General features: G+C 38.0%; 1 protein-coding gene across 1 annotated transcript; it reads right to left on the bottom strand.

The window, feature by feature from the left end:
- Positions 1 to 7,601: 7,601 nt before the first annotated feature.
- C2H1orf52 (chromosome 2 C1orf52 homolog) lies at positions 7,602 to 14,417 on the bottom strand. The gene is made up of 3 exons (XM_037816106.1): positions 14,116 to 14,417; positions 13,289 to 13,487; positions 7,602 to 9,392 (listed from the first exon to the last, which is right to left on the bottom strand). Exons 1-3 carry the CDS (start codon positions 14,389 to 14,391, stop codon positions 9,319 to 9,321), a joined length of 549 nt encoding a protein of 182 aa, XP_037672034.1. The 5' UTR covers positions 14,392 to 14,417; the 3' UTR covers positions 7,602 to 9,318.
- Between the last annotated feature and the right edge of the window lie 694 nt (positions 14,418 to 15,111).

The raw sequence follows: 15,111 nt of genomic DNA, 5'->3' as shown, positions 1-15,111 counted from the left end.
ATCACATTGTTTAGGTTCTCAATTTTCTTATTGATCCTCTGTGTGGTTGATCTATCTATAGGAGAGAGTGGTATACTGAAGTCTCCCTCAATTATTTTGGAAATATATTGCTTCCTTCAGTTTTGCCAATGTTTTTCTCATGTCCTTTGAGCACCTTGACTGGGTGCATAAACATTTATGATTGTTATTTCTTCTTGGTGAATTGTCCCTTTTACTATTATATAGTGTGCTTCTTTGTCTCTTATGACATCCTTTCATTTAAAGTCTATTTTATCTGAAATTAGTATTGCTACCCCTGCTTTATTTTGGCTGTAGCTTGCATGGAATATTTTTATCCATCCTTTCATTTTCAATTTCTTTGTGTACCTGGGTCTAAGGTGAGTCACTTGTAAACAATATATTGATGGCTCATATTATTTAATCCATTCTGCCAATCCATATCTTTTAATTTGGGAGTTTAATCCATTCACACTCAATGTTACTACTGTGAAGGCAGTTCTTGAATCAGCCATCTTATCCTTTGGTTTTTATTTGTCAGATGTGTTTTTTCTCCTCTCTATTTCCCTTAAGGTACCCTTATGTTCTAGTTTGCTAATGCTTCCAGAATGCAAAACAACTGGAAATGGATTGACTTTTATAAAAGGAGGTTTATTTGGTTACGCAATTACAGTCTTAAGGCCATAAAGTGTCCAAGGTAATGCATCAACAATCTGGTACCTTCACTGGAGGATGGCCAGTGGTGTCCAGACATTGGAGTTCTGGTTTCAAAACGGCTTTCTCCCAGGATGTTCCTAGCTAGGCTTCAGCTTCTCTCCAAAATATTACTCTCAGTTGCTCTTGGGGCATTGGTCCTCTCTTATCTTCTCTGAAGCAAAAGTCTGCTTTCAAAGGCCATCTCCAAAATGTCTCTGTAAACTGCAGTTCCTCTCTCAGCTCCTGTGCATTCTTCAAGGTGTCCCTCTTGGCTGTTGCAATCTTGCTCCTTCTGTCTCAGCTTATACATGTTCCAGTAAACTAATCAAGGTCCATGCTGAATGGGCGGGGTCACACCTCCATGGAAATTATCCAATGAAAGATCTCGCCCACAGTTGAGTGATTACATGTCTACAGAAACATCAGTCAAAAGTCTCCAACCCAATAACACCAATACGTTTCCTGCCCACACAAGACTTCATCAAAGATAATGGCATTTTGGGGGACACAATACATCCAAACCAGCAAACCTCACTAAAACTCTTCACTTCTGTGCCCTTCTCCAGACCTCTCTCTCCTTTTTCTCAGCTGCTAGAACTCCCTTTAGTATTTCCTGAGGGCAGTTTTCTTGTTAAAAAATTCTCTCAGCATTTGTTTTTCTGTGACAATTTTAAGCTCTCCCTCAATTTTGAAGGAGAGCTTTGCTGGATAAAGAATTCTTGGCTTACAATTTTTCTCTTTCAGATTTTTAAATATGTCATGCCACTGCCTTCTTGCCTGCATGGTGCCCACTGAGTAGTCAGTATTTGGCCTTATGTTGTTTCCCTTGTATATGGGAGTTCCTTCTCTCTTGCTGCTTTCAGAACTTTCTCCTTCTCTTCAGCATTTGACAATCTGATCAGAGTATGTCTCAGAGAAGATCTATTTGTATTTATTCTATTTTGGAGTTCATTTGGCATCTTTGATTTGCATATTTATGTCATTTAGAAGGGTTAGAAAGTTTTCTCCAATTATGTCTTTGAACACTCTTCTTAGCCCTCTACTCTTCTCTTCCCTTTCTGGAACACCAATGATTCTTATATTTGTGTGCTTCATGTTGTCCATCATTTCCCAGAGACCCATTTCAAATTTTTCAATTTTTTTCAACATTCATTCTTTTATGCTTTCACTTTTCATCACCGTATCTTTGAGTTCGCTAATTCATTCCTCTACCTCTTCAAATCTGGTGTTATGTGTCTAAAGAATATTTTTAGTTTGATCAACAGAATCTTTTATTTCCATAAGCTCTGTTATTTTTTTAATTTACTCTTGCAATTTCTTCCTTATGCTCTTCTAGGGTCTTCTTCATGTCCTTTATATCCTGAGCCATGATATTGATGTTTGTACTTCTTTGATTAATTTCTCTAAGTTTTGTGTCTCCTCTGACTTTTTAATTGGATGTTTGGGTTATTCATATCTTCTGATTTATTCATATGCTTTATAATTTTCTGTTATTTTTGGCCTATTGGCATTTACTTATCTTGATAGGGTTCTTTTAGGATACACAGGATTATTTGAGCATTTGTCTGTAATTTGGCAGAGCTACAGCTTGGTGGAGTGCATTTTCCCTGAGCTGTCTGCAGATGGTGCTCCCAAGCCACCTTTTACCCTCAAACCAGTTCTCCCCAACTTCATCTGTGCACTGAGTGAGGGTTCAAACCATGTGGAGGTCCAATCAGGGCACCAAATTTCCATGTGCACTGGGGAATGCCAGCTCTGTGAGTGGGGGGCATGCCCTGTGCAGTTTAGCAGGGGTGTGCTTCATGGCACAGTAGTCCCAGCCATTCCCAGGGCTGTCTGTGGAGTACTCTGGGCTGCAGAACTGAATATGTTACCTTTTGGCTCAAATGCCCCACAGTGCCTGTTTGCCACAGGCCCCTGAGATTTGGGGAGTGCTCCTGGCGCTTTCATGCAGCATCCCTACCTCTAGGCTGTGCGCAATATGAGCTTCCGTGGAGGAAGGGTGGACATTGTCACAAGCCAGCTGAATCCCTAATTCCTTCAAGGAAGCTCTCAGCCATGGGGCTGTGAAGGGTTGTCTCCCAGCCAGCTGAAAGATGGCTACACGGGGCACAGAAAGCTGTAGTCCCTATCACAGGGGCTCTTGGCCATGGGTCTGTGAAGAGTTATCACCCATGCCAGGTACTGAGGAGGGTGCCCAGGGTGTGGAAGCCTACTCCCCTCCCTGCTGTCCACTGGCTCCACTTTCCCATTCCCTGGAGGTGATCTGAGCTGAACACTCACCTGTCTTGAATGCAGCCTCTTGGTTTCTCCAAGAACACAGTCACTATGGGTGTAGAAATCCCTGTCCATCCAGTGGCACCCTAGAACTGCTGTTCTGGAGTGCTTTCTGTCCTATATCTAGAGTTTTTAATGGAGGAAAATTTTGCTCTCTCTCTCCTACTCTGCCGACTTGGATCCCCCGCCATGTTCTTTTAATCCATTCCTATGGGTACATACCTGTTATGGATAGGACCTTTTGTTTAGGTTGTTTCAATTGAGATATGACCCACCCAATTCAGAGTGGGTCTTAATCCTTTACAAGTGGCCTTTATGATCACTCATGGAGAGAGGAAAGTCAGAGAAGCAAGCAAGGACACATGGAAGCTGAAAGCAATGGAACCTGGAGAGGAGGACCAGCAGACACCGGCCACGTGCCTTCCCATGTGGCAGAGGAACTCTGGATGACATTGGCCTTTCTTCAGAGAAGATATCATCCTGTTGATGCCTTATTTAGGGCATTTTCAGGGCCTAAGACCTGTAAATTGTAACATAAATCCCCATTGTAAAAGACAATCCATTTCTGGTATGTTGCATTTCAGCAGCTTTAGCAAACCAAAACACCTTCTGAAAGATGTTCCTCATATATTGAACAAATGCTGCTCCTCTGGTCAGTGAACTGATTTTGGATTCATTCACTTTCCAAATATTTGTATACTGAGTGTCCACAAGGGGTAAGACATTCTCTCAATTAATGAATCAGTCTATTAATTCAGATGCCCCTTCCTCCCCTCCAGTGTAATGAGTAGGGGCACTGTCCACAGAGCCAGATGGCTGGGGTTTCCTAGTTCTACCACCTTAAGCAAATTTATTACCTTCTCTGTACTTCAGTTTTCTCCCTGAAATGTAGGGCTAATGATAGCACATACCTCATAGAATTAAATGAGTTAAAACATGTAAAGCACTTAGAACATGCCTCACACATAGTAAGTATTCAATAAATGCTGGCTATTCATTTACTACTGAGCATGGGGACCAACACTGCACAGGTGCAGATACAGAGATAAATAAAACAAGGTGCATGAAGGAGGAAATACTTGAAAGGTTTTTGGAAGATAAGAGGGGTTTGCCATGGAGATGGAGAACGAATAGGCCAAGCAAACAGCATGAGCTAAGGCACAGCACTATGAAACTAAATGCATATCTGGGAAATTGTGAATTATTCACTAGAGCTGGATTAATAGGTCTGTGAGAATAAGTGGGTAGAAACCACAGGATTTACTGTCCAAACATATATGATAGGAAGTAAGGCAGAAGGTGGATGTCTGAGTTGGTGGCAATGCAGAAACAGAATATGGGAGGTGGTGTGGTTTGGGGCACAATGTGTTTGGTTTTAAACATGTGACATGTGAGGGGCCTCTGGGACACAAGTGTAGATGTACAATTGGATACATAAATTGGGGGCTTTATAAAGCATTCTGACAAAGCAATACAGTGTAGGGAACCATCATAGTGTTACTGATGGGGGTAGCCATGAACTTGGCTGGTATCATCAAGAACCAGTGTGTACAATGAGAAGAGAACCTAGACTACATTGGCATTTGAGGGCAGTTGGAAGGGAAGGAGCCAGAGAGAAGAAATAGAGATGAGAACCAGGATGGCACAGGACCCTGGAAGAAACCAAACGAGTAAAGAGTCTTATATCAATTAGGATGGTTTTGACTGAAAATGACAGAAAACGCAACTCAAACTGATTTATATTGCCAAGGGGATTTACTAGCTCATAAAACTGTAAATTAAAAATCAGGATGAACAGAAAGCCAGGATTGACAAATTCAGATTACCCTCGACATATAACAATTACATTGAGTTGTATATGTGCCAGACATTGTCCAAAGCAATTGAACATGCAAAAAATCCCTCCTCTGTGGACTGTACATGTGAGTTTTTCTTGGTATCTTATTTTTTGCATTAAAATGCAAATGCAATTTTATTAGTTAGGGTTCTCTGGGGAAACAGAATCAACAAGAGGTATCTAAATATAAGATTTTATGAAAGTGTCTCATGCAACTGTGGGGATGCATGAGTCCAAATTCCATAGGGCAGGCAGCGAACTGGCAACTCCAAAGAAGGTTTTGATGAACTCCTCAGGAAACACTTAACTGGCTAGCTGAAGAAGTGAAGGTCTTCTATCTGTGTTGCTTTTGACTGAAAATGACAGAAAACCCAACTCAAACTGATTTAAATTGCCAAGGGGATTTACTAGCTCATAATACTGTAAATTAAAAATCCGGATGAACAGAAAGCCAGGAGTGACAAATTCAGACTACCCTCGTTGATGTAATCAGTCACAGTTGCAGCCAATTGACTGACAATTTAATAAACCAGCTTTCTGGTTTATTAACCAGCCATAAATATCCTTGCAGTAATGGTTAGGCCAGCTCTTGCTTGCCCAGACAATTGGACACCATCACTTGGCCAAGTTGACACATGAACCTCACCATCACAGCAATGCTTCAAACTGGGAAATCTATGAGGAGGGAGATGAAGAAAGCTTTGTTATTTAATGAAAAGTCCAAAACAGATGCTGGGAATTTAATACCTTCTTTTGTAGGAATGTTTAGAACTTCTGTACTAAGTAATAATGGAAGGGTGAAATAGGGAAGCAGTTCAGTTCTGCATATAAATTTCTAAAACCCAAAATACCTTCAATGATACATTAATGTCCAGTTGTGGACCTAAATTAGTCAGTTTTTTACTCAGCTTGAATTGCTGAGCTTATTCAACTCATTATCCCTGTAAAAATTGATTGAATACTTACATTTTTCAAACATTTCCAGTAGGACTTTGTATCTTACTTAATTGTGTGGCAACACATTTTATTTGTAGGTCATGTCTAGACCTGCATATTTCCATTTATATTTTAATTTAAAAATATATATTTTGCAAAAAGTAATTCAATTAAAACAAAAAAAAACTAATCCTCTTAGACATTATATCCCACTAAGCACTATCAGTTTCTCAAATCCCTCTCCTCTCCATCATCTCCAATACCTTACTTCATTCATACACTTACTCGTTCAGTGTCTAATGTCTGGTTTTTCTGACTCCAGGCTTGTTCTCTATTAACCATCTTCCCTATGTCTACTAATAACTGTTAAGATGAAAATCTGTGTCCTTTTTGCCTAACACCATGCAATTAACAGGTAGCCTGAGCACTGAAGCGAACTCACTGTGCACCCTTGGGTATGTCGCTTCACCTCACTGGGCCTATTTTCCATTCTCTAATTTAAAAATGATAAAACCTACCTCACTGGGTTTTTGTAAAATAAAATACTTTGTGATTGAACTTTGTGAACTCAGAAGCCCTACACAACATTAGGCTTATAAGATTAGAAATTGCAGGTTTGTAAATCAGTCCAGATATTAATGTTTTAATGACTGAAATGCAGTGTCAATTTTCTCAAGTTATGTTCCTTGATTCAAGTTTGAATGTTTTCCACAAATTCTAAAACTTTCTACACTTTGAGTTTTAAAATACGGCCCACAAATGCTTAATTCTTTTCTCAATGTATCCTCGTACCAAAAAAATGTCACTCATGATTGACATGGTAAAAGTTCTTTAAAAGATGAGGAAATTGAATCAGGAATATTAACTGACTTGATTCTCTAAAAAGGAAGCTATTAGGTTGGAAGATTTTTCTTATGTACATGGATTTTTGTAGACTCTTTCTCACTGTGATTTCACCAACCAAACCAAAAAGCTTCTTTACTTCAGTATGGACACATGTTGTACAAACATGTTCCAGAACAGCTCTTAAGGGGAAAACAATCCATTCTCTAATGTGGTGATGGATGTAGAGTGACATGAAAGTCCATTTCCTAACCAGAGATATTAATGTGAAGATTGAGTAGCCCATAAACAAGTTCATTTTCCGTTCCATTTTTTAGACATATTTTGAAAATAAACCCAATGAGATACAAATAGCTAAGTCAGACTGCTCCAAAACATTTAGCTTTCTTTTTCCTAAATCATCTTGTCCCCCTCATAAGATAAATTAAAACCAGCCATAGTCCGTATCAGCATAGATACACATCTCCTAGCAGTTGCTTAATAATCTTTACAAGCATGGCCACTTCCTGCCTGAAAAATTAGAACACACACCCTTCCCACAAAAAAGTGGTATTTGCTTCCCACTGCTTTCCCTTCTACTACCAATTAGAAAGAAGGCTCAAGTACAACCAGGGACTAATCTAATGAAATTTTATTCTCTGCCATAAATTAATTGGTCTAAATTAGGAGTTGAACCAAAGGGTGGTAAAAAAAAAAAAAAAAAAAAAAAAGGCTAAAACGATCTTCAAACACAGGTATGCTAGCCTTCTGTCTTCTTTTTTTGGCTTAATTTCATGCTAATTTTTAAAACATTGCAGTATTTCAGTAACTTCTGAGATATCAATCTGTTCCTGGTGACATGTATCCAGACTACAGGATTTCTCCAGTGCTTGGGAATAACAACCTCATTTGTTATTCCCATTTGTGTTTAGTTTAGTGTCATAATGATGTCATGCTTTATCATTTGATGCCACTCCCTAGTACATGATACCACAGACCTCCAAATTCTTCATATTCAAAGAAAAATCTTAATTTTAAACATAAAAAAAAAGTTTGTTTTATTAATTATTTCAATTTCTGGATTCATACATTTTTAAGCCTAGGTTAAAACATAGCATTAGAGGAGGAGCAGCTCTAGAGCTGGTTTCTGTCTGAGTATACCGGAAGTCATCACACAGCAGGGGTTCTCTGTCCTGGCTGCACGTTAAAATCACCTGTGAGGTTTAAAAACCCAATTAAGTTAGAATCTGCAGGGTAAGGTCTAACCTTCAATATTTTCCTGAAAGGTGCCCAGGGGACTCATTAGAATCATTAGCTTCTAATGATTCATTAGAATTACTTGGATTGAGAACAAGTGATAAGCACACCAAATAAGGTTAAAAGAATTACAGCCAAATAAAACTTAGAACTTAAAAACTTCTCCTGTTTTCCCATGTAACTGACCAGTCTTTTAAAGGTGTACCAATCATGGAAAGATTGTTGCCATATACAATCTCTCCTTTTTACCATTCAAAATGTCACAAATAACTGCACTGCATTTTTTAACTGCAGAACTCCTATCAAAGATGACATCGTCTTGACTCCCTCTCTGTTCATTTTGTTAAGCATTATTATATGCAAAACATTAACAGAGAAGCTGGAGAGAGAAAAGATGTAGAAGGAAGGTTTGCAGATAAAATACAAGATGCTCAGTTAAATCTGATTATCAGATAAACAAAAAAATTTTAGTCTAATGATGTCCCAGATATTGCCTAGACTAAAAAAATTATGTTGCTTATCTAAAATTCAAGTTTAACTTGGTATGCTATATTTTTATTTGCTAAATCTAGCAACCCTTTGTATAAGATCCTTATCTTCAGCAAACTTACTACTTAACAGGAAAATTAATGAATAATCATAATGTAAGGCATCTGTAATAAGTGCAGTAATACAATCAGGAAAAGAAGATCTCCACTAACTACTACAGAACAGTACTAGGGAGAGACAGCAATTAACGCTGTATTGCAAGATGAGTCAATTTTGATTGACAAATAAGTGATTTAGTGTGATAATTTTCAAGTTCAAGTACCCTGGGTTAAATCTCAAATTCACCACTCACTAGATGTGTAACCTTGGACAAGTCATTCAATTTTTCTTTATTGTAAAATGAGGATAATAACACTTATTACTAGGCTGTTTGAAGATCAGAGATAACATATGCACAAAGCACCTGGGACATAGGAAGCACTCCTTAAACATAATACTTATTATTACAACTTAAAATGTCACTTGGCAAAGAGGGTACTTGTCACAGACAAATATTCAGATGTTAATGTTATGCAGTAATAGTTATATGTAATATGTAATTTCATTTCCATGATCTATTTACACTGTACAAACAGTTGAAGAGCACCCTACAAGTTCACAGTACATTACAATGTATTTACTTTAAAAATATATTCCTTTATAAAAGGTCATAGCATACTGACATGTCAACAAAACTCTCAAAGCAATGTCACCAATTCTGTGATATCAAGAATGCTTCCAAGTGTTACTGATTTCACAATCACAAGTCACCATTTCAGTTTTAAATACATACAAGTTTTAAATAAAAAATAAATTCTTAAAGTGGAAAGTTCCTGCGGCAATACTTATTAATTAACACGTACTTTCAAGGAGATTTTGTGTCATAATTTACAATATCAACTTAACCTGTCAAAAGAAATATTTCAATAAGTTTTGCAGTTCAGGAATTCTTGTTACTTGTTGTTTTTTTACTTTTTCTTCTTTGCTGGTTCTCCTGGTTCCACTTTGCGCTTTTTAGAAGTATGTTCATCTTTTTCATCATCTTTAAATAGGAAAGGAAGAGTTTCAATCAGTAATTAAAAAGAAAATATAATTAAAATTCCACTGACTTTATATCAGATAATCACCTTCCTTGACTAATGTTTCTTTCAAAGCTCTTCTTTTCTCCCCAAAAATTAACTTTTAGAACTCTCATTTTAATGTGCAGTTAAAAATAAGGAATTTTTCACACAGGACTCTTTAAGACTATATTTGATATCAGTTAAATGAGAAACTAGAAGACTTGTTCTAAAAAAGTCTGCTCCTAAATATTCTAAAGTATACACACTGTGTTCATTTAAATACAATCTACACTTTGTAATAATGCAGCACATTATTTTCTTTTTATACAAAAAAAGTCACATATTAACCATGACACTATTTAAATGGCTATCAGCTATCTTTCATTTCAATCTGTTTTCTCTCCTCCAGAAACAACTTCCTTCCCCACACTCCACACTCCCAATAATCCTTATATTTTGAGGTTAAAAAGATAACTCATGGTTAGAGGTTTCACCAAACCTCTATTTTCACTTTGTCCTGTTATTTCTATTTTTTCCCCCATTCTTAGAAGGTTCAGAATATTCTAATGGCAACAGAAAAACATACATCTTCCCTGCTTCATATTATAGAGAACTTTTCTTGGGGAACTGGCAGGATAGAAAAGAAACTCACATTAAAATCAAGTCCATAATTTTAAAAGCTTTCCAAAATGTTGGTATCTGTAGCCACAGAAAATTTTCAATTAATTAAAATGTTTCCAAACCAGAAAAGGTGGATCCTTTTATTGAATTAAAACAAAAAACAAACAAACAAAAAAATCCAACTACTTGGTTCTATCAAAAAAAGGGTAGCAAGGACCAGCTCACTTCCATCTCCCTAAATAGATGTGTGGCATTATTTTAAGAACTCTGTATACACAGGTAGAAGGTGTTATGCTTTATAAAATACAGATTTATTTTAAGCACATTATTGAATTCACTGTAGCTTTTGACTTTATTATCTTGATCAACAGATAATGTTCAACTACCATCACGTGGTGGTCTATAAAATGTTTTGGGCCTTCATATTTAAAAGAGGCCTTCATATTTTAATCTGAGAAACCACAAATATCTGATCATAAACTCTTCGAAGGAAACATTTAAAATCTCTTCTCAAGCCTTTAATTTCCTTCACCGACTGTACCCTAGAATATCTCATTTGTTGATGCTGACAATAAATAGTGGATCATTGTGGATTTATGTAAACAATGAAATAAAATGCAATTCATTTCAAAGAATCATCCCAGAAATTAACAGACCGAAGTTTTAATCAGTAGTCTATCAAGGATACCAAAAACCCTAAACCAAAAAACAATATGCCATACAGGTCAAATAAGCCAAGGAGTTTAATTATCAAGCTTGTCTTTTGAAATTACTATTTTCAGTAGCTATAATATAAAAAAAAATTGAAAGTACTTTCCAACTCCTACACTGTAAAATCCACTAACATACATTAAAAAGATGATCCTAAGATACTTCTACTTTTATTCTGCCACTTACAACAAGTAAATTTACGGAATAACAATAAAACTATGAACTGATGATGGATAAGTAACTTCCCATCAGTGATTTGACCAGAAGCGCTAATGCCATCTAGTGACATGACAAGACATTGCCTTAAAAAATGGTGCAGGGAAAGAAATCTGAAAATATTCAGTCCTTCAACAATTATTTACTGAGTTTCTACTCTGTGCCAGATACTATAAATGCACTGGTTAAGAAACAACTTTTCTTCTACAGAATTCATGTCACCTGAAGTGCATAAGTTTAACTTTTGAATATACTAACTTTCTAAATTCTAAAAATAAAATCATTACCTCTATTAGCCAGGATTTTACTATATATTACATGTTAATATAGCTAAAGTTAATAACCAAGCTTCACTGATCTACATTTTACAACCATTAAAACAAGAAGAACTGATAAGCAGCAAGAGCAAGTAAGTGTTGAACCTTTTCCAGCTCTTTCTTAAAAATACGTGAAAGTTCAATGGCAAAACAAAACAAAACAAAAATGGCCAAAGGACAGAAAATAAGAAAAGATATTAAAAACAAAGTAACTTGATAATCTAAGATGATTTAAGAATGTGGACTTTCCATTACATGCTATTTTATGAATTTTTTAAAAAGAGGCAAAAAAATGTTAGGAAAATCAATTTTACAGTGACTCTGTGAACATGGTATGCATGCCAAAAATGGCAAAAATCACTTCTAAAATGGAAGGTATATATTACAAAAAGAAGAGAGTTATATTCAATGACCAACATTAAAGATGGAATTGGAAATTTCAGGATTATCTTTTACTTCTATATCCAGTTTTAAACTGGCTGTGCTTTGGGTCCCTTTGTTTTTTGTTAATACCTGCATTTGCTTTCTGATGGAGGATCATTTTGTGATCAAAAGGATACAAATTATCTATGGAAATAGCAATGATATTTGTCACATATTTGTAACTCTTTCTAACCCAACTCAAAAACAAATTGTGAAGATAACTACTCCCTTCTTGCTTGGACTGGTAAAAAAAACTCTGGCCTTTTTCGTACAGGGACAAAGACATCAGAGCACAAGTGCATGGCACCCTAGTTTGAATATCAACTCAAGTGCCTTACTGCCATTCTTTCTACAGAAGGATAGCTATTTTGTGAGCACTTTAGCTGGGAAAGTATCAAGAGACCAAACCCTAGTTTAATAAGATTTGAATCTGAATCCACATTCTGCCTCTTTCTAGCTATGTCAATTTGTTTGGGAAAATTCTTTAATGTGAGATTGTTTTCTCATATGCAAAATAGTAAAATTTAGTTCAATTCAACAAATATCCACGGAATGCACTAGAAAGTGTCATTCAAACATAAATAAAACCTGTACCTGCTTTCTGAGGAACACATGTTCATAAAGAAGATGGACTTATGAACAAATAATCACAAACAAGGTGATAAGTGCAATCAATAGCTTTCGGACGTACAATATGAGCAGAAAGAATTTAATTAGAGGTGGTACATAAGAAAATTTTCTTCTTCTTTGAATTGGATTTTGAAGAATGAATGAGTTTATCAGCCAAAGAGGCAGGAAAGAACATTCCAGACTAAGGTGCAAAATATACTGAAAGGCAGGAAACCATAAAATAGCATGGTCTATCAAGTTCTGAATATCAAGATCTTAAAGTGCTAGCAAGGAGCTATGCAGATGAGGGTGGAGAAAGGTGGGGCCTATCACAGCAGGCTTTGCTTCTAGCCTGTTGAAGAGTTTTAAGCAGGCAAGTCACATAAACAAATATGACTTTTAGAAAGTGAACATTGGCTGCGGTGTGAATTATGGAATTGAGGGAGTAAAAGTGTGGAGCAGAGATTACTTGGTAGTCCAAGTAAGAGATGAAATTATATCATTGAACTAAGGTAAGATAACTAAGTCATTATCTTCCAATTACTATGTAGTAATGCTCAGTTAAATTCTTTTTGTGCTAATTTTAGCTCTAATGTACAATTGCTTTAATATAAAATGAAGCCTTCAGCACCTCACAGCTGCAATCACAAGAAAGAATACATGAATTAATTCATGTCATTCTAAAAGGCATTATAAACCACATATACCACTGGTAAAGATATCAGGGATTTTACTTTAAAGCCTGAATAATTTATGATCTTTTTCTAAAAAGTAGCAAATGCTACTAGTTGACATTAACATTAGAGACATCACTTTAGAAGTCAGTATGCAATCTTTCTCCCAAACAGCAAAAAGTACCCAGAGATAACCATAAACAGTTTTCTAATTCACTAGATTTAAATTTGTTCATTAAATATCTCATTCTTTTTAAATCCACGACAGGAACCAAAAGATATCACTAGCAGTGTGACCTTCCTTACCTGATTCCACCGTCTCCTCCCCTTCCGGTAGAAGCCTAGCTTTCTTAGCATTCTGTGGGGCATCATCACCATTGTCCTCATATATGTTTGACCACTTTATTGCCATATCCAGCTCGGGGGGCGGTGGTTTCTTCTCAGTAGTGTAGGTCTCAGGAGGTGGTACATAGTTTGACTTCCATATTTTGAATTCCTTTGGAGGCTGTTAAGCAAACACATTAAGAAACACTGTGAGGAACCGAGGTTCCTCTGATGGACATAAACACATGCATTTCCCTGTCGTTTGCTAATGGTTCAAACTGATTTTTTTTTTTTAAGGCTTAAACATACATTTTTCCATCTAAATCACAGTATTGTTAAGTGAAAAGCCAAAGGGTTCCCTATATGAATAAAGCTAATAACTTTTAGTTACCAAAGAAGAATCCAGTCTCAGAGATACTACGCCAAGGCTGACCCCTCCAGGAGGCTGCAGCAGACACTGTCTTGGAGGCAGCACCGCAGGCACTTCGGCGTCAAAGGGAAGGGGTCTCGGGGAGAAGCTGCAGCGAGGGGGGAGTGGGGGGGGCGGGGGAGTCACCACCGTTAGTCCTCGCCGCGCGGGGTCGGGGCACCGAGGGCGGAGGTTTGGGCCTCCTCACAGGGGACGGGGGCTGCGGGGCCGGTCTGACACCCACCAGGCTGAGGGAAGGGGCCCGGGCTCCCCAGGGCTGGAGGTGGGAGGGGATGGTGCGGCATCCCGCGGGGGCTGGGTGCGTGTGGGGGAACCGACAGCCAGGAGAAAAGGGGCGGAGGCCGGGGCCGAGACCGGGAAACAGGGTCGGGGATCTCACCTCTTCAGGCGCCTTCACGACGTGCCTCTCCCAGTCTATCTGCTTGTTCAAGGGATTGTACAGAAAGGCCGGGCGAGTCACGCTCCGGAACAGCTCGTCGGGTCCCGGCAGCCGCTTTTCCGCCTTGTTTCCACTGCTGCCCGTTGGTTTCACCGGATCCGAGGTCCTGCGACCCATTTCCTCTGGCTCGCTGTTGTCCTCCTCGTCCGAGGAGCCTGAACTGCTACTCCCGTAAGCTGCGAAATAGCTCAGAGGATCCTTTTCGTCAGCTGCCATGACGGCTGCCCGCGACAACCGAAGACTCTGCCGGAAGTCGGAAGCTGTCCCAGGCCCCACCCCGAGGTTGGCCACGCCCCCAAGGCTTGCGGACTGGCTTGGGACCTACGCCCCCTGGTGGCTATACTGCGCTCCTGCTACTCGGCTGAGGAACTGAGGCTGTAGGGTAGGGGGTCCCCGCACATTCCAAGCAGGAGCTCTTTTTGGGATAATTCTTTGAGGAGCCCTGAGATGAAGGCCTGAGCCAAACTTTCAGTATTCGAAAAGTATTTACTAAAGGATCCCAGAGATCCAGGCATTCTAATTTAATCGGTGTATTAGTGTTCTCCAGGGAAAACAGAACTGACTGGAGATTTTATATATCTATATCTGTATCATATTTATCATAGGATATAGACAAATATATATAGGATATACAAATATATTTATATATATAAAGAAAATATTTTATTAATTTTCTTTATATATATTTATCATAGGATATATATAAATATATGAATACTTATATATATTTATATATATATAAAATGAGATTTATCATAGGAACTAGTGTACATGACCTTAGGGACTAGCAAGTCCAAATTCTATAGGACAGGCTGCAAGTTGGAAACTCTGATGAAGGTTTTGATGAATTCCCCAGGAGAGACTGGCTGGCTGAAGTAGAGAGAAATTCTTCTTTCTGACTGCTGAAATCATCAGTTCTCCCTTCAAGGCCTTCCA

This window comes from Choloepus didactylus, chromosome 2 (assembly GCF_015220235.1).
Source record: "Choloepus didactylus isolate mChoDid1 chromosome 2, mChoDid1.pri, whole genome shotgun sequence".
NCBI classification, from domain to species: domain Eukaryota; kingdom Metazoa; phylum Chordata; class Mammalia; order Pilosa; family Megalonychidae; genus Choloepus; species Choloepus didactylus.
This window is presented reverse-complemented; position numbering and strand designations above follow the sequence as displayed.